A 19,821-nucleotide genomic window follows, 5' to 3' on the forward strand; every position below is an offset into this window, starting at 1 on the left:
GTTTTGGATGATTCTGCGTACTAGGACTTGGGTTCAAGGTGAATCATGTTTTTTGTCATGTTTTTGTCATGTTTTCTAATGTTTATCAACAAAATTCCTTGGCACGAGAATTTATTTTGATTCATTTTCCGGTCAATCACCATGTTTACATTTTGCACATCAAAGACATTCCTTCGGTAAGCGTGCCATTAATTTTAGTAGCCAATCTGCGAAGAGGACGCTTAGACGTCCACGTGCTATATTGTCACATTGCAAGCACCATGCGGTTTTCCCACGGGTTTCCCCATGATGTCTCATACCCAAAATTCTTCTTGGCAGTTGGCAAATCTTTTAGAGACGATCTGTTTGTTGAAATTAATTTATTTTTTTGAACTGAAAATCTACATTAGGAAATAGACAATCTTCTCTCAAGAATTGTTTCAATTTTTGCAAAAAATTTCTTTTGGAAACTTTGCAGATTCTTCTTCAAAGAAATCAATGGTAACATATCGTCCAAGATGATTTTTTGTAATAGTGTTAAAATAATTGCAATTTGTCTCAATAAGTTCAAATTTGGCGCCATTTGAAGGCTCGAAGAATTCCAGTGGTGGTCACTGGAAAGTTCCAAAATGTCAATGGAAAAATAGACTGTCAAGATGTCAATGATGAAACTTGTCAGATCGCGCAGAGATTTGACGGTCCGCGCTGCTCAGTAAATTAATATAATAAGGTTCAATTTATTCGAACAATGTGGGTACGTTCCAACAAGAGAGTCTTAAGTGAAAACTTTGCAAAAGGTGATAAAATGTTTATTGAAATCGCTAAAACCTTTCTCACTAAAAGGGAGCAGTTGTCAAATTTCAAAGGAAACAGAAAAAAAATCCCACAAATCCGAAGGGCAAACAGGAGAAGAAGATAACTACATATACTGTCTCTCCTTAAAAGAAAAACAACGAAACATGAGATAATTGGAAATTCCACTGTGTGTTTAGTAAGTTAAAATAAGGAGATAAACCGCACCCTGGACTGGCGGCGCTCACCGGATAGAGTTTGTCTCCTTATTTTAACTTACTATTACGCCAGTTATACAACTTTGTATTTTAATTACGTTAATTTGCCAGTTTCACTCCTTCCGAACAGAATATGGTTTTGCTAATTTACTTATCTTCTCCCTTAATGGTAAGACTGCTGCAAGGACACCTTTAATCTCTACATACGGAAAGGCACTAGTGGAACCGCTTATCAAAGTCTGCGCTAGCTCCGGGAGCATGCAGCCCCTCCCAACGAGCCCGAACACCCCGTCAGGGAAAAGTCTTGGCTCAGTGAGCCCGATTCCAGCCAGAGAACCTGTGGACCCGATAACCTGTATAGTGGTCAGGCGGCTCGCTCCACCTTTGAGCCCCAGATTAAGGCAAAGAGGTTATTAGAAAACCAGTTCCATTGGGAAAGGGCAAAGTGGAGGCCCAACCCATTGAAGGGGAATCATTTAATAAAATAATTTTATCATAATGACAGAATAATTTTATTAAGTTCTTTGCTCTTATGCCTACATTAATATGAGTTCATAAGACATTATTGAGTTAACAATTTACATTAAGATCTATATTTCAATATTTAATATCTTTCGTTTAATAAATTTTATCATTATTTTTTTTTATATTTATATTATGATCAAAATTCAATGTTTTTCTCAACACATTGTTTTTGAATAAAACATATAATAGTTGTCTTTTCAATCATACATGTCTTATTCTGCGCTTTCAAAACACATGCAGTTTTGTTTTCTTATTATTTTCAATACTTATTTTGTTCTTTTTTATTTTTTTTTCACTTCTGTAATGTATATAAAATATGAAAGAGTTTTCTTTTATTCACCACACTTTCACTCTTTTCAATTTAATTTTTACTTTTTCATTTTTATTGACACATTGGTACATTACGAAAAAGGATGGATTTCTGTTTTAATAATAAAATTTATTTAGTCTAATTTTCTTTTTTGTTTATAATTCTTTTCTATTTCGTTTTTTTTTTATGTAATTGAATAGATGTTCATCTTGAGATTAAATCTTTTCTATATAGCCATTTTTGCAATCTTTTTTTTTATTACTTAGGCTTATTTATTTTTATTTTACATTATTATTTCTTTTATTTTTTTTTATACATTTTTATTTTCATGAGAAGTAGAGAAAATTAATGAAAACAAAAATTATCTGTACCTTTTCGTTAATCATTGTTATTTAATACGTAGTCTTTGTTTAATTTATTTATTTACATTTTTCGTTTTTTTCATTCTTTTTTATTATGAAATTTGTAAAATATATTTTAAAATGTTTGAAAAAAAATCTGTGTATAAAAAATGATAGAGTTTTTATTGTTTAGCCTATGACGCCCTATGTAAATTTTAATTAATTTTTATTTAAATTCATTTTTGTTTGTTACTATATTTCACATCTTTTGTCTCTTTTTTGTATATTATCTAAAAATTCTATGAGATGGAAGCAAATATTCTCATTAGGTCTTTTATTAATTGAATTGTATATAATTAGAGTTTCACATTTTTAGAGGTAATTTTTCTACCATTTTCTGTTTTTTTCTCATCGCTTTAAAAAACAAATGAAAAGGCCGAAGGTACATAAAATTGTTAGAAGAATTAATTATGGTTTATCACTAACTCAATTGTTTTCTTTTTTTTTCTATGAGGAATTTTATTTTGGCAAAAATTCTATTTTTTATTAGCTTATGCAAATACAAAATATTTGCAATTATGTTTACAGCTAAATTATATTTCTGTGATTGTGATTATGGAATTCTTCTTTCTCAATATTCCAGCTTCTTGGACATTTTATTCTTAAAAAAAAAAAAACGGTCAAAATACGAAAAAGTATTGGCAAAAATTCGGTCTCTCTGTTTAATATTTTTACTATATTTAATATTATCTAATAATATTTTTTTTACTATTTCTTTACATAATTTATTGTACGTCTATTTACAATTTTTTTTAACCTAATTTTTTTTTACACGAAAACTTCTTTGACTTCCTTGTCGTTTTTTTTTTATATCTTTTGGATTTTAAGGGATTTTAAGGCACAAATTGTCCTCTCCATTTTAAAAAGAAAACATCGCATTTAATATTAAACAACCATTTAGAATAGACATTTAATAACACTTCTTTTTTATTTCTTGAAAATTTGGCAAAATAGTCTGGTGTTGTGAATTATGTGTGAATATATGTATACTTATTTATACAATTTGGCATCTCAATGGAAGTACTGTAACGCGCAAATTTTTTTGAGTTTGAAAAAGAATCATTAAAGCTCCAAAATAAAAAGAAAAATTGTTAAAAGGAATAAAGTTCTGATGAAGAATTTTTAGTTTGGCAGATTGTAATATCTTTAGAAAGACTTTTAAAGGATTCTTATTTTGAATAAATAAAATAGAGTAATTCTGTCTTCCAATCTGTTTAAATCCAAATAGAATCTACTTGAAAATATAATAAGAAAGAACAAAATTCGTTCTTTTTATTTAGTATCTGACTTTTTCCTGCAGTTTCAACTGATAAACGATTTTTTTAGTGAAAAAATGCAACAAAAATCTTTTTTTTTAAAGAATATTTTAATCTTTTCCTGTCAAAAACTGCACGTTACATAAATCAGATTTTTTAACATAATTTTTTATGGAATTTATTCAAATTCAGTAAAAATCAACACATTGTTCAAAGAAACAATCCAGACACAAATATCCTGAATGTTTCATCCACGGAAGGAGCTTTCTCATACAATAACGTATAAACTCCATTTGAGCAATTAATTCAATGAAACTTTGCCAAATTGAGAAGAAGATGCTTTTGAGATCACATCTGATCCTACTATACTTTGAGATGAAGATTTCATTTTTGAGCCACTCTTTCCATCCATTAGATGGGTAATGGAAAGAGAGACCAACACATCTTTGGCATGTTTGGTTTATATAAAAAAAATAAAAGTTTAAATGTTCATTTCTTTGTTAAATTAAAAACAAAAACTTCTTTTTCATTCAGATAAATATTTGTGCATAGCGTAAATTAATCTCATTTGTAAATCAAATTACATCTACTATAAATTTTAAATTAATATTTATTTTCTCTTTTTTTTTTTGCTTTTTGTTTTCCTCCACAATGAAAAAAAAGCATTTTGAGGTATTTACGTTAAAAATTAATACATGGGAAATTGTTTATAGAAAAAAACTTATAGACAATAACTCATAAAATATTTACAAAAAAGAGAATTTAATCCCTGATTTTTTGTGTCAATAAAAAAAAACAAAATTAAATTCTTTTATACATAAAGCATTTTTTTGGGTTTTTTTTAAATCATTTTCTGATTAATCTTAATTACTCGCTATTTTGTTTTTTTTTTAATACAAGTAGGTATACAATATCTTTCAGGGGGTCTTCTTTATGCAAATTTTCAACTTATAAAAAGTTTTCTTTGCACTGTTTCTATACAAAATATTGCGCATAAAACCTATTTGATTTTCGAAGTACAATATTCGATTGTTCTGATTTTAGTCACATTCTTTTCTTTTTCTTTCTTTCTTTATAAGAGGAGTATTTTATAGGTTTAGGCAAAAGAAAAATTAAGATTAATTACATCCCTTTTATTATCGGTTTGCATGTCGGGAAAAAACTATAATATTAAATGAATTTGATACAATAAAAGTCCTATTCATGATTTTTAAATAATATATTATTTTTATATATCAAAGTTTAATTCCCATCCCTCACAAATAAATCATTCTCTCATAAACGCAAAAATTATCACTTTTTCTTTCGTTCTTTATAAATTGTTGCGTCTCAATATTTTTCAATGATGGATGACGAACCATAAGAAAAGTTTTCTTTTCTGTTTTTATGGAAAAAGAAAACTTATAAACCTTTTAAAAATTTTTTTTACCAGAGATTTTTCTTCAGTTTTTAGACAACTTTTGTGTGTTGGCACATGAAATACTTTTTTTTTGTTTAATCTTCACAGTTAGAGAACTTGGTAAAGATTCTTGTTTATAATTATCTCACAAAGAAATAATTTAAAACTTTACGTCATTATCAAATTCCCTAAATTAAATTTATATTTATTTTAAAATCTCTTAGGCCGTTTTAATTCTTCCTTCAAGTGATTTTATTTCTTTTTCTTTTCGTGTTTGTTGATAATTAAACTCAGCTTTGATTTTTTTTATGAGTGATATTTTTGCTGCAATTAACAACTAAAAATATTATTTAAAATAAGAATCTCATTCTTTTATACTGTTTTTAATACTTATAAAATTTAACACAAACCCAAATTTTATCTATTAAATGTTTTATTCATCTGAGATAGAGATTTTCTCGTCAGAAATAAATTATCTTTGTGTTTTTTACTAAAATATATTTGTTTATCGATAATGTCATTTGAGATCATTTTGGAAGTCGGGATGAGTGATCAAAGGAATAAACAAAACAGTCTTGTTTTATCAATAAAATTTTACGAGAAAATTCAGAAATCCTGTTTCACAAATAACGGAGGAGCTTGAGAAAATAATTCTTTTTTCTAAAGCTGAGTCACGATTTGTACAAATTCTCCTTGGAAAATTCTCAGAACATTGGTCGATAACAGGGGGATTCCGTGTCCTTTCAAAACCACATTTCCAAGGGCTTTTTGACAATACAACTTACCAAATATTATAAAGAAAATTTTTCCGTCATTTCATTGCCCGAAGAAGAGGGAAAACAGAACCATCAAAACATCGAACTTCTAAATATATTGAGAAATTAAAGAATTTTGTCGTTCACGTGAATTGCGACATTTTTGTTTCATTTTTTGTATATATTAATAAGTCCGTTCCGTAATTAAAATAGAAAATAATCGAAAGCTAATAAATAGATTTTCGAATTGAAGAGGAATTTAGTAAAATTAATTCTTGTCCGATTGGAATAGACTCAAACTTCTTGTTTTGTTTTGAAGAAAAATATTTTCAAAATTTTTATGACACTGACTTAATAAAAAAAGACATTTTTTCAAGTTCCTCCCCAATGAGGGATTTAGCTTTCAAACTCTGATTACGTTTTGAAAATCAATTAATTACATCCAGAGGAAAAATCAAATAAAATTTGTATATTATTAAATCCGCAATGTTTATTTTCCTTTCCCTTTGAGCATTTTGAGCTAATTTTTATGTAGGTAAATAATAAAAATACTTTATGTTCAAATGTAATAAAATGTTGTGAAAATTCCTTGATTTCAATTTAATTAAAAACAAGTCAAAAATTTCCCTTGATCATATCACTATAAAATGAGCAATCCTATATAGTATTGGTATATATGACTGTGTGTAGGTAGAGGTACTTAAATAAAAATGAGAATACTAACATTTTACAAATTACAACAAGTTAATTTGTCCCGTATAGGCGATAATTCTATCTACTAATTTAATAATTCTATATTATTCTATAACACCACCTTCTCAATCAGGCTCTTTTCTCATGCATGAGTTGATTATTTTCATTTTCTTCATAAAATCTTCAAAATTTTATGAGAAATTTCTTCTTTTTTTTCATTTTTTAAACTACAATTTGTATAAATGCTAAAATGTAATTGATGTAGGTGAAATAGAGGAGGTTTTTGGAAGGAAAAATATTTTGGTAAAACACCCACGGAGAGTCCTTCTATACGAGATGCCCATCAGCGTCCGTATAGCCCAATTGGGCATTAAATGAACTAAGATTGTGCTGATCGTATGCAGCTGCATTGACACCAATGAGTAAGTTGCTATCAACGCCTGGTGCATTTTGTACATTGAGTATTTGCATATTATGCTGTTGATTCCTTTTGGAATCCTTTAAGATACCCTGTGGTTGTTTTGGCGTTGATTGTGACACCTGCGATATATTGCTAAGATTTCCACTTGTCTGCGATGAGGAATTCTGCATATCGTGCGTGGCCTTTGTGTGTGTTGTGTGATGTGTAACATCTGGGGGTGGTACAACACCCTTCATACCACGTCTCAGTGTCCCACCTCCAACTGTCTGCATGTGATTCACAGATAGTGGTGGATTTGTGAATTCCATTTGTGGATAATCCTATCAAAATGATATTTTGTATAGAAATTTTCTTTCTTTGTTTTTAATTTTGGATCTCTGTGTTGATAAGAAATCTTAGAAAAATTTCAACAATTTCAAGGATTTCCTGGTCGCTGAATACGATCCATTGCCTGATTGATTAGGAACTGATGGGAGAATGATAAAAGTAAGAATGTTGGGGTACTTACCATAGGTGGATAGGAGAGATATCGATCACTATTCATATTGTAGTACGACCCATCTAGGGGTGGAGCCGGCGATGGTGCCGGCATGTAGGTGCTACCTTTACCCAGCATCTGATCATCTCGCGATCGTTGATCGGGGTGCTGGTTGTTGTGGCGCGGATGTGGCAGTGTCCGCGTGTGGCCGGAATTGACTGTATTGTTGGGATAGTGGCAGGGTAGTGTGCCATCTCTTTGGTATCTCGGCGGTGGGATGTCATTGTGCTCCACCAAATACGTCGATGCAACCTTCTTCCGTGTGTCATCCTGTGTGAGTGTGGCGCAGACATTCATTGTTGCCCATTTCGTGACGTCGACGACGGCGAGATGGTTGAAGGATGACAAAAATAGAGAAAGAAGAAGAGAAGAAAGAAGCAATTTAGATTGAGTGTCTCCAAAGATTCAATTGTGGTAGAAAACATGAATAATCCAGTCGTTATTACCATGTAATCAGGCTGACTGCCCTCATTTGAATATGAATCACTCTTTTCGGAAACGCTCGACAATGTTTCCCCAGTCACTGTGTCATTATAAGAGCTGGGCGCGTACATTTCAATTGTAGCGGATTTACTATTCTGCGTCGATGTCTCTGTAATTTTATTATTATTCACATTTATTCTATTCTAGGTTTACGGATAATTTTTTTTCCAGCAAAAAAAAGTTAACTAATACATTCGATTTTTTTCCCTCATGAACACAAAACCACCCACTCAAATGCTCTTCGCTGACCTAACTCACAAAAAAAATGTAATGAATTTTTGGGCAAGCACTAATAAAAGAAAATAAACAAGCGTATGTTTTTTCAATGAATCCCACAAATAAATCACTGTATGAATAACAATTTTTTTTTATTTCAATTTAGTAAATGGTCAGTGAACTCTAGCTTTGTTGAATGTATAAGATATTAAAATATTTCAGAAATTATTAGAGATAAGAAATGGTGAGAGATTAAATTTAAAAAAATTTCTCTCACTGCTATAATTAAATTTTTAATGAATATAATGAATATTAACAATAAATTAAAAAACAGATATGTAGGGTTTAATTTGTAAAATTAAAATAAATAAATAAATGAAAAAAATACTTCATTTTAAAATCAATTCTCCATAATTCAATTAATAAATAAATTACAAATTAAATAGGTACATTGCAGTGTTGTTAATTTTGTAATTTATTAGATGTATTAATGAATGTTGGAGACATTTTTATAAAATTCAAATTAATTTTTAACGAAACAATTAATATGAATATTTGTAAAAAAAAAAATAAAACGAAATTAAATGAAATAACGCTTAATTGAGCTTAAATTAAAAATAAATAAATTTAAATAAAATAAATAAAAAATACCTTTGGATCTTTTACGTATAATAAACCATGCAACAAGAGCAGCATTCACCAATAACAAGCCAAGTCCAGCCAAACCAATTCCGACAATTACTAATTTAGGCACTTGAGCCTTTTCCAGTAACTCAGCCGGAACGGTTTCGAGTCCTTTGGAATAATACGAAAACAAAGGTAAATCAAAATGATAAAATAGCAACTTAAACTTTATAAAATAGGTAGCACATCACACAGGATATAAAGCACAAAAGGGTGGAAAAACGAGGGTTTTTTTTTTATTTTGCAAATAAATATGGTATTTCCTTTACCTCGTTTTATTCGGTCTTGTGTGCGTCGATGGAGACAACAACCGATCAAAAGGACATTAAGGAGTACAAGGACCGTTCCCGAGACCACCCCAACAAGGAGTAGTAGCCCCGAGGTACCACTTGTGGGTGGCAAAACAGAAGGACCAACACCAAGGGATGAGGTGGATTTTGAGGACGGTGGGACTTCTATGAAAAGGATTTTTGTTGTTGTTTTTTTGTTGTTAGTTTTACAAGAACATTGACATGTTGTCGTTGTTAGTGAAGAAGGTGGCAGTGTAAGAGATATGACAAGTTATTAGTTTTTGGGGACAACATTTGCGTGATGTCTTTTGATTTTGAAGCTCTAATACAACAATTCATTTCTTACACACTCACCTTTTGTCTTCGCCTTCACAAGATCCGGCATGTATTTGCTGCTTCCGAGTGCATTTGACGCCATAATTGAGAACAAGTACATCGTATTCATCCTCAAGCCATTTATTGTTATTTTATGCACACCCGGAAGACCATCTTCATACCGATAGTGCTCACTATTTGCTTCCCTGTGGAGAAAGATTTTTTTTAAATCGTTTAATTCAAAGCATTTTTAGCTTTAGGAAACGAAAGAAAATCTCGAGAGATTAACGATCATAATGTTATGCATCTTTAAACACTACAGGATATAGATAAAATGTGAACAATTTGCTCTTTTGTGAATTTTCCTCAGCATATTATGCGATTTCTTATAATTGAACACAGTCAAATTCTATTTAACAAATCTGTTTCAAAATTAGCCTAAAAATTGCTCATTTCATATAAAACAAAATACGAGAATAGAAATTATATAGCTCCCTGAAATATGAATCAGATTGATAAAACGTTATGATGAATTTATGTTGCATAATTTTGCTTTCTCTAAAAACTAAATATATATTGCATAAACACGTATAAGGATTGGGTAATAAACTTTCCCCTTAAGACAACATTAAGGAAAACAACAAATCAATAACAAAAACATATCTACTAATTTACTCCGACGATTAAAAACATATAATGAGCTAAATTTGAATAAATTAAAACAAAATGTTATCTTAAAGTATTATTCAGGTTTTAATTATTCGAGAATGAGAGAATATTATAAAGTTCTATCAGTAGTTCTGAGTATTAAATACCTTCATCTATGTACTGAAAGTTAGGGTGTACTTCACGTTTTTTTTTGACCTTATTAATTTCTCAAAGGTGCAATTACAATTAGTTGGGAAAACTAGGACAAAATGAAAGAATAAAAAGTCGAGTACAAAAGACTAGACTACAGTGACGTAGCCAGAGGGTGTGTGTTTGTGTTTCCCTAAAAATTCATGCTCTTTATGCTTTTCTTTAAAAGTGAAAATTAATTAATTTCATGGTAAAAAAATGTTAAACGTTAGAAAAGAAATATCAAATATTACAAAAATACGTCAAACTTTAGTAAAAAAAAAAAAGAGAATCAATTGTTTAAACATCAATCGATAGAAAATAAACGTTAAAATCAAGAAAAAGAACTTCAAACCTTAGAAAAAAATTATCGAACGTTAGAATTACACAAATTGTCAAAAAGTTTGTCAAATTCAATGCAATAGCCATTTTTAAATCTTCACAAATCTTAATTTCTAATTTTTTTATTATTTATTTTTAATGTTTCTCTTATTTAAAAATTAATTATTTTCTAAAATACATCCTAGAATAGATTTCTGATTATATTCCAGCCTAACTGTATAGAATTATTCTTCTTTAAGTCTTTATAAATGGCAGTTTCTTGGTTTCCCAACTTCAAACTATAAATATAAATTATAAGCTAGAGTTTAATTATGCTAGTTATGCTCCATAAATAGGAAAATTGATAATTTTTTGTCTTTGGCAAATTGTGTTACAAAAGCGACGTTTAATTACAATTTAAGAGCATTTGAAAGCAATTAATAACATAAAGCAAAATTGTTATGTTTAGGATGAATTTTCAATAGCCACTCAACATGATAGTTTATCAATTTTTCATTGTACCCTTAGTCATAGTTTGTATATGAATATCTATACAAAATTAATACCCTCTTTCAACCAAGAGAAATTGCACATTGAGACATCGGCAAAATTATTCATTCATGCACATTGTACAGACAGTGGACCCCTTTTCTATTTTGGCAGAAAGGATATTGGTCTTGCTTTGGGTATGGTGGTACGTAAGCATATAGCCATCATACCTTGAGATGCTTTTCAGTTTGGTATTATAATACATAGATATTGTGCTCACCTGAAGCGTATTCTGTAGCTAGCCTTCATGCCACCATCGAATCCGGGTGTCCAAGTCAATGTGACACTGTCATGGGTCACATTGACCACAGTTAAATTGATTGGGGTGTCCGGTGGTGAAGTGATATCGAGCCTCACATTCTCCTTTGTGTCACCCATTTCATTCTGGACAACACACTCGTACAGCCCATAATCCGATGGCGTGACACGCTCAATGAGGAGAATGGATTCGTATGCAATTGCATCCACTTGCTTCACCTCCACGAAATACTTGGACGACTGATTTACATTCAATTGCTGACCACTTCGTGCCCATATGAACGTCGGCTTTGGGGCAGCCTCCACACGACACGGTAGCCGTCCGCGCTCACCCGCACCCGTGGCCGCTCTCAGGAGTGGTGGTGATTTATCTATTTCTGGTGCAACTGCAATTAATTGTCATATAATTAACTTTTCATTCTCACCTGCCAATGACAAGTGTGTTAACACACCATATAGTAAATGAGATGGGGTATATTCTGCAATAATACAATCATATTAACCCCCTCCCTCCTCCCCCGGATCGGCACATCAGTATGTACAAAAATATGCATATTATGTTTGTTTACACAAAATACATCATAACAAGAATCTCTGTCGCATTGAAATACATTAAACACTGCAATAATATACATAGGTAAGTATAAATTCATTCAAGAATTATAATTTTAATTTATTTGCTATTAATTTTGTTTGAATATACAGTAGAAGTCCACATCAACGAACAATTTGATGTGCTACTCTCACGTATTAAAAATAATTCGCGAGAGTAGTACATCCGATTGTTCGTTGATGTGGACTTCTACTGTATTCAATAAAACTAATTGTTTGAATGGATTAAATAAATATTCTGATCTGATTAAAAATTTCTTTATTTTTAATTTATTGTATTTAAGTCTCCTTTTTGTACTTTCTAAAAACTTATTATTGTAGGTACTTAATTCCTTGGAAAGTTAACAAAATTTCCTTAGTTATGGTTCAACTATTGTATTGAAAATATATCGGTTTAAGCAATAATATTCGTTTATCGATTTTGACTTTTTTTTTATTTAAGGTATTATTCTCAAAAATAGGTTGTTATTTCATTAAACATACTACCTATAGCTATATATAAAGGCATATTTGCCAAACGTTTCAATAAGAACCTTCTCCTGGACTCTTTTGTATTGTAATGTAACAAATTGTGAGAGAACAATTGCAATGGGGAGAATTTTCTTCTTTAGACAAAACGTACGATAAAGTGAAAAAGCTTTTAGAGTTTTGCTAAAATATAAAATGTACTCACATTTAACAATAAGAAGGACATCCCTGTTAGTCGGATTGGCCACTCTGTTGTCAGCAATGCACCGGAAATTACCCACATCCTCCCTCAGAGCATTTTTGATGTGCAGGTACGACGTACCATTGGCAAAAGTTGTGGAAGTCTTGATGGTCATATCATAGTTTGGTCTCTCCCACCGCACATGTTCGGCTGTCAGAGGTTTCCCTTCTACCGTACAAGATAGCATAGTGTCCTCACCAGGATTCACCACTACATTCTCCGAGACCGCTGTGATTGTTGTTCCATCTGCAAATGCCATTTAAACGTGAATCCATTGAGATAGAATCCTAATTATTAAATTAAAATAAATAAAATCTTGTAGTCCTTTTCTTACATTCAACAATAACACTTATGTTAATCATGGCAGATCCTTGAGAATTCACAGCTTCGCACGTATATATACCAGCATCAGCACGGCTGAGTTTAGTAATATTGAGCGTTGGTCCCTCAGAGATGATCCTGTCTATTCCTGCAAAATTTCATTTTATACTCCAATTTGTACTCATTAAAGTAGAAAGCAAGAGAAGAATTAAAATGCATGCACGCGCCCATGTGACACTAAATTGAAAGCCCCTAATTGTCATTCCACTCCCTCTCCCTCCACAATAATCAGAGCCACTTTATTGCCACTAATTCAAAATTTATGGTCATCAGGGTGAGATTCATGCGGAGAAGTAAATGCAACCAAAATATTTAATATACACATGAGTTGCTCTCTTGATGCATGGCACTAATCAGGGGGTGGAAAAGCTCAAAGCTCGACGGTCACAACTATATCACATGGGCTTCAATGTGTTGTTATAGATATATAAAATAATTTTCTATAGCATTATGTTATATCATACATAGTACACTATCATCAAAAAGTTTCCAAATGAGCAAAAATGGAGAAGATTAACTCCTAGATCATCCACTTTTGATTGAGCAAAAAACGGATATTTCCTAGATCTCAGAACTATTTTTGAATAAATTTTTTTTTGAACTTAACGTTCTCAGATATTCAACTTCCAAAAAGAATTTTTTTTTGATCACGAATGTTTAACTTTTTGAAAATTCCAAGAGTAGGAATAGAGAAAAATAAGATTTTTCAGAAGAAAAGCTTTTAAAAAAATTACAATTTTGTAAAATTTAAATCCTGGAATTTATCAAAAGTTCCAGACTAGAAAAATTATAGAGGAAAGTGAAAAGATTATGTAATTATGGAAAAATCACGTCCTTTCTCTAAAATATCATTTTTTTCTACAATTAAATGTGGAACTAGGATAACCATAGAGTTTGAACAGTCAAACCTGGCTGAAATTTAACAAAAAAAATTATCTAGATAGGATAAGATGACTTTATTTATGCCTCAATCATAATTACAACATAGAGAGGGATTATATTCAAAAAATTCATGAAAAAATTTCAATTTTTCAATTTGAAAATTGAGCGTTGGTCCTTAATTGGCTTCAATGTACCTTTAGTAAAAAAAAAAATTGAACATTCGGAGCAAAAGTTCTCCGAATAGGTGACAATTTCCATAAAATAAACAAATGATGGAGCTAATTAATGTTAAATCAGTTGAAAAGTCACTTCACATGGTTTTGTATTCATTCAATTTTGAGTTTATTTAGTTACATAATTTTATTCCAAATTAACTTTATTTGTAGATTAAACATTAATCATATTAATCAATCTTTCTAAATATTATTATTTAAAAGAAATAACTTCTTTAATTTAGTCTACTCAAAAACTTTTTGATGATAGTGCAAACATTAAAAGCTAAAGTAATCCTCATTTTTTCAATTTTACAAATTTTAATTTAAAAGGTGTATAGGATATAATATTGAACACATAAATACCAGGTTACATTATTTTAATGGAAAATTTTCAGATTACGAATTTAATCTGTGATTGTATAAAAGGGGTCAATCAGGGGTTACAGGAAAATCTATCTGCTTAATGGAATATGAAAAATTTTAATTCATTTTCTATGAAGTTCAAAATACTATATAAAAAGTAATAATTTGTTTAATTTCTCATTTTTCCACAATGTTGATGATCCTCTTTGAGACCACTACATGTCTGAATATTCTATGGATTAAAACTTAACTGTCGAGAAAATTAAATTTTCCCCATTCTGCAAAGCAGAGATATAGGAATAGGAAGAAAATTTAGTACAAAAGAACAAAGAAGGATACGAGCATAAATTTATTTTGTGGATAAACGGTTTTGGTGTTTATTTTTTTTTCGTTTCTCTCAGCATATTCTAAACACTATATAGCTTTTTGTGACCCTAAAATGTGCATGAAATAGCGCATATGTATTGGTTTTGGCGTGTGCAAAAATTAATTAGTTCCTCTATGTCGCCACAGAAGGAGGAAAATGGCATTCAAGATGATATTTTATCCGTTAAAATATATGTGTGTGTACTTACCATTTGCTGTGTTTAAAATTGGCACACCATCTTTGGTCCATGTGTATGCAATCGATTGCGGATTGCCTGTTGCCACGAGAGATACTTGCAGTGGTTCACCCTCAACACCGACCACCGTGTTCGATGGGGGTGGGTTGAAAATTGGAGCGTCTGCATTTTCGGAAATGGGGGAAAAATGATGTGTTAACCAAGTGATTTTGACTTCAATTAGAGAGCAATGTGTTCCTTTTTTGCGCTATATTCTTTCTCTATACCCCACCCCATCATCATTCTTCCGCAGACATACATTTTACATCATCACCACGAACCGCGTAGGACGAAATTGTAATTTTAGTGCGCTACAAATGCCACACACTATAATATAGTAGGACACCCTGTGTGTACAATGGTTTAAATTTTCCACAACAGAATTTCCACTATTATGCTCATTATTTTTTCTCTATGCGTTAAAATGATGTGGCATGGGCTAACGCATAATTGTACACATATACCCACATTACGGGATATCCCGAAAAGTCCTTATTTACTTTACGTTTTTGGCATTTAGAATTTTATGAAAATATAAAGTCAACTAAACATTGCAAAACTTACACAACACTTGAAGACTAACAACTTCGTGTACACTGCGTTGCAGAGCATCATTTGTACTTTGACATGTGTACACAACTCCATTCATTTCCTGTGTTACATTCACTTTCAGCTCCAACGATGAAACAGTACCACCCCAGAGACCGGGCTTTGATGAATTGTTTAGTCCTACAAATGATTTCACATGTTAAATTTATTTAAGAATTCCGCATAAAGTAGCTGCGACCCTTGCAACGCAGTCTTCATGTAAATTAGGTTCCTAAAATAGTTTGCTCTTTCACATTTTGCCATTTGGAATGGTCAATTTGTATACAAGAGAACGGAAGGGATGTAGTTGGAAATCATCACTCCAACAAAGGGTGAGGTGAACGAGAAAGTTTTCGTTTGTCATATCATGCCCGGAGCTGTGCTTTCTTGCTCTCAATCTAACAACAAACTAACGTATAAAGGATGCAAGTAAAGGTGTCGAGGGATTCCAGAGAGAAGAAAACTTGCGATATTTGCTTTACTATACTATACATAGCATAATATAACACCTCATTCAAATTCTTCCTTGATTGCTATTTTATATTGATCTATTCACATCGACTGAATAGGAATCTCATGGCAAAATTTCATTGAGATTGCTTACAAATCGTCTCTTTCTAGATCACAATAAATTCAAATTTTATGAAAATTTGCAAGAAAAAAATCCGAGTGAGCATATCAGGGTTAATTCAATTAGAAGGTTGTAAAAACAACAAAAGGGCCAAAAAGGTCAAAAACTCACAAATCTGTCATTAAATCAAGAATACTTCTTACTAACTACCTGAAAATCTATATTTGGATTACATCCCAATTATTATTCATCTAACATTTCAAATGTGATTTATTGGCTCCCTTATCAATGCTCCAATTTTTCCCTCGCATGATTTATGTATGTTCCCGACAGGTGAAAATATGCAAGACCCCAGAGAAAAGGGTTGTTTTAGCAAATTGATCTTAAACACGTGAAAATATTAAATTGCAAAATAAACATTTATTAAGTCGAAGTTTTGGCTAAAAATGTCTTATTTGAACTCGAGGAAACGTTTGCTCGCGATGCAAAAATACAAAAGAAAGCTTTGGGGGTCAGTCACCCCATCGCGGTCTACAAAGGGTTTTTTTTTAATTCAATAATAATGTTCTGTTTGATATTCATTTTGATTGAATTATTGTGTTAAGCCTGAAATTGTTGCTTGTGTGCAATGAAAATTATCCATATAGTGATGACTATTGAAGCAGAGAGAAGGAAATTTTAGTATTCAAAGCATTTCATTCAAAATCTACACAACGTTATGGAATATTTGTGTTGAATTCTCAAACAGGTAATATGGCCTAAATGTTATCATAGTTCTTAGTCTAAGGTCTTAACCACTACTGAGGATACTTTAAATAGTTCAAATAAGATCTTGTGGGGTCTTTTTTCCAGCTATATGTAATTAAATTCATTAATTTGCGAATAAAAAAAATCTTTTATGCATAAAAATAGCATAAAATTTTCTTATTTTCACATGAGATGATTGTATTCGATTAAATAAAGAGTTTAAGAACTTCCTGTGCAAATTTTAAAGAATTTCTGTTAAGAATTGTCTTTTATTATTTTCTAGTCAATGCGAAAATTTCAAAAATACTTTTGACAAATCTGGGATAAAGCTTTCTTTCCAGCAAGTATTATAATGTGATGGATGTAATACCATTTTATTTGTACTACATGTCATAACTAAGAAGTTGCATTTAGTTTTAAAAAACTTCGCTTGATTTATTTATTAATATTAAAAGTTTTCGACGAGAAAGCAATAGAGAGAGATTTTCTTATAAGAGGGTGTGTCTGACTTGAGAAACTTTCTCCTTATAATGGTGAATTTCATTGTGTGCAGATTGAATGGCAATGTGAAAGAGGAGACATTATGAAATATGTAAGTTTATTTTGGGGGTACCTCTGAGTGGGTTTATACACATAGCATGGTGGGTACAAATGGCTGTGAAAGGGGGTATATTCTGGGAGATGGTTAAGTAAAGAAAATTTTACCTTCAACTGGAATTCCATCGCGCCACCAAGTAATTTTGGATGGTGGATTGCTGGAGCTTGAATCACAAAAGAGTGTAGCAATAACATTTGGCTTCAATTCTTCCGGTTCAATGTGAATTTTCACTGTTTCCGGTGCAAAGTGTACACTCAGCGTTTTAGTTTCGAACAGAGGTATTTCAGTGGCACTATTGTGGGCCTCACAGCGATAACGTGCCTGATTATCTGTCACATTTGCAAGTATCGTCAATTCAGCTGACACAGATTTATCTGTTGTCTTTATCACGGAATTTATCTGCACAAGACAAAAAAAAAGAAGAGAAAAACCGTGAATAATTCAGACATATTCTTCGTTCATTTTCGATTTACCTATACTTAAAGGGATTATATAAATAGTCACTAATTGGGAATATACTTTTAGTTAATATGTATATGTCACAACATATTTACGCACCTTCTTGTCATTTTTGTACCAATTCAGCGTTGCCAGGGGATTCCCACCGGATGAGACACAGAGTAATTTCTGCACAGATCCCGCTGGTATTATGGATCCTTCAACATATCCCGATATAATGGGTGGCGATGGTGGGTCTGGGTATGGGTAGTTAGTGAGCAGTTGGTAGAAACATGAAAATTATATTAATGATGAATTTCTCCCGTCATATTATGCGCGCATCCTCCCAAAACTACATACATAAAACGTAGTAAATATATGAACTTACATAATATATTAACAGTATGCGTTGATACAACATTCTCCGAGAGTTGCATATTCAAACCATGACAAATGACCACAAGAGATCGCTTATTGGGTTCCACTGTTGCCGTGATATTCGATGTTGTTATCCATCCACCTACAATATTAATATATAATAAAAATTCGAGAGTTTCACATTACGTCTCATTAACGGAAAATTGTTATTATACATATGTATTTTGACCTCATTTTGAGTGTATTGTTTTCATTAAATTTTTCAATCCTCAAAATGTTTATGATTTATTTTAAAATAATATTTCCACAATGTTGAAAACTCGAATTCTTTGTATATTTTAGTTTTCTCACTCCTCGAATTATTCGCGTATTTAGAATGCAATTAATTGTTTAAATTTATCTCTCAGTATATACAACAAAGTGTTGATAATTGAAATCCTGAGTAAAGCAAAACCTCAAAACCGCAATGAACTTCATATGAAATTACAATCCTTCGTGGTTTTAATCATTTAACCATCACGAGCATAATTTCTTCGTGATATATTGGAAAATGTTTCTATTAATAGTCATATCTTATCTTTATGCAGAACTTCAGGAAAATCCCATTCTAAGGGCAATGAACTTTAAGCTCAAAATCAGAAGTTAAGTAATACTCCACCCAAACACCTTTAACTCTATACAATGCAGAGATGTGAAAAGAAATCCAACTCTGTGATATACAATGAATGAAAATTGATCAAACCTTCGGAGCTGACAACAGTTCTTGACGATGCATTTTTAATGAGCTGCCCACCGACCATCCATTTTATTTCCGCACGTGGATTGGATGGTGCTGTGTTGCACTGCAATGGCACAATATCGCCGACTCTTGCCTCAGATGGTCCAGAAATTGTTACATGCGTGGGTGCAACTAAAGTTGAGGAAAAAAACAACAAAGAACACGAAGAAATGCTTTAAGTTTTTATCCCAATATACATACAAGGGCGAAGAGACACGTGAAGGAATGAAATACGAAAGAAAAATCTTCCTTTTTCTTGCATAAAAACATGATGTGAAAAAAGAAGGAAAATGAAGCAAAATGATGGCAAAGTGGTGGCAAAAGAGATATATATGCATGTAGGTAAACATACAGCCATGGAGATGAAATTGTAAAGATGCACAGAATAAATAGATAAGAATATTGTCTACTTACACAACACAGTGAGATCCACTTCGGCTTTCAGTGGAACCTGAGACATTATATTACTGGCTTCACATCGAAATCTCGCTTTATTATCACTAGCTTCTGCAGTGAATGTGTAAATATTTTCCGACAATCTTCCGGCGGTTCTGAAATTCAGCACAAGAATAAAGTAATTTGGAATTATTAATAAAAAAAAACGCGAGAAAATGGAAAGTGTAACATCAATACAGGATGTTACGTAAATTTTCCGTACTCGTGCAAGAGATTTTTTTTGGGGAAGCTTTAAAAAAAAACTTTTGAATACCGTCTTCTAC

General features: G+C 31.5%; 1 protein-coding gene across 11 annotated transcripts in view; it reads right to left on the reverse strand.

Annotated features, from left to right (window-relative positions):
* Window positions 1-1,477: 1,477 nt before the first annotated feature.
* LOC129796028 (nephrin) overlaps window positions 1,478-19,821 on the reverse strand; it is a 75,544-nt gene continuing 57,200 nt past the window's right edge. For 8 of the 11 annotated variants that reach the window (XM_055837684.1, XM_055837683.1, XM_055837681.1 and 5 more), the window contains 15 exons: window positions 19,517-19,653; window positions 19,067-19,234; window positions 18,335-18,466; window positions 18,067-18,203; window positions 17,616-17,907; window positions 15,569-15,733; window positions 14,978-15,127; window positions 12,896-13,030; window positions 12,526-12,807; window positions 11,203-11,626; window positions 9,315-9,481; window positions 8,940-9,125; window positions 7,734-7,879; window positions 7,258-7,557; window positions 1,478-7,069 (listed from right to left, as the gene is read on the reverse strand). In XM_055837684.1, the coding sequence (XP_055693659.1) occupies window positions 6,656-7,069; window positions 7,258-7,557; window positions 7,734-7,879; window positions 8,940-9,125; window positions 9,315-9,481; window positions 11,203-11,626; window positions 12,526-12,807; window positions 12,896-13,030; window positions 14,978-15,127; window positions 15,569-15,733; window positions 17,616-17,907; window positions 18,067-18,203; window positions 18,335-18,466; window positions 19,067-19,234; window positions 19,517-19,653 (3,235 nt within the window). In that variant the 3' untranslated portion in view covers window positions 1,478-6,655. Of the gene's footprint in view, window positions 7,070-7,257; window positions 7,558-7,733; window positions 7,880-8,637; window positions 8,782-8,939; window positions 9,126-9,314; window positions 9,482-11,202; window positions 11,627-12,525; window positions 12,808-12,895; window positions 13,031-14,977; window positions 15,128-15,568; window positions 15,734-17,615; window positions 17,908-18,066; window positions 18,204-18,334; window positions 18,467-19,066; window positions 19,235-19,516; window positions 19,654-19,821 lie in introns of all 11 variants that reach the window. The other 3 variants (XM_055837687.1, XM_055837685.1, XM_055837686.1) reach the window with 3 other exon arrangements.

Source organism: Lutzomyia longipalpis, chromosome 4 (assembly GCF_024334085.1).
Source record: "Lutzomyia longipalpis isolate SR_M1_2022 chromosome 4, ASM2433408v1".
Classification (NCBI taxonomy): Eukaryota; Metazoa; Arthropoda; class Insecta; order Diptera; family Psychodidae; genus Lutzomyia; species Lutzomyia longipalpis.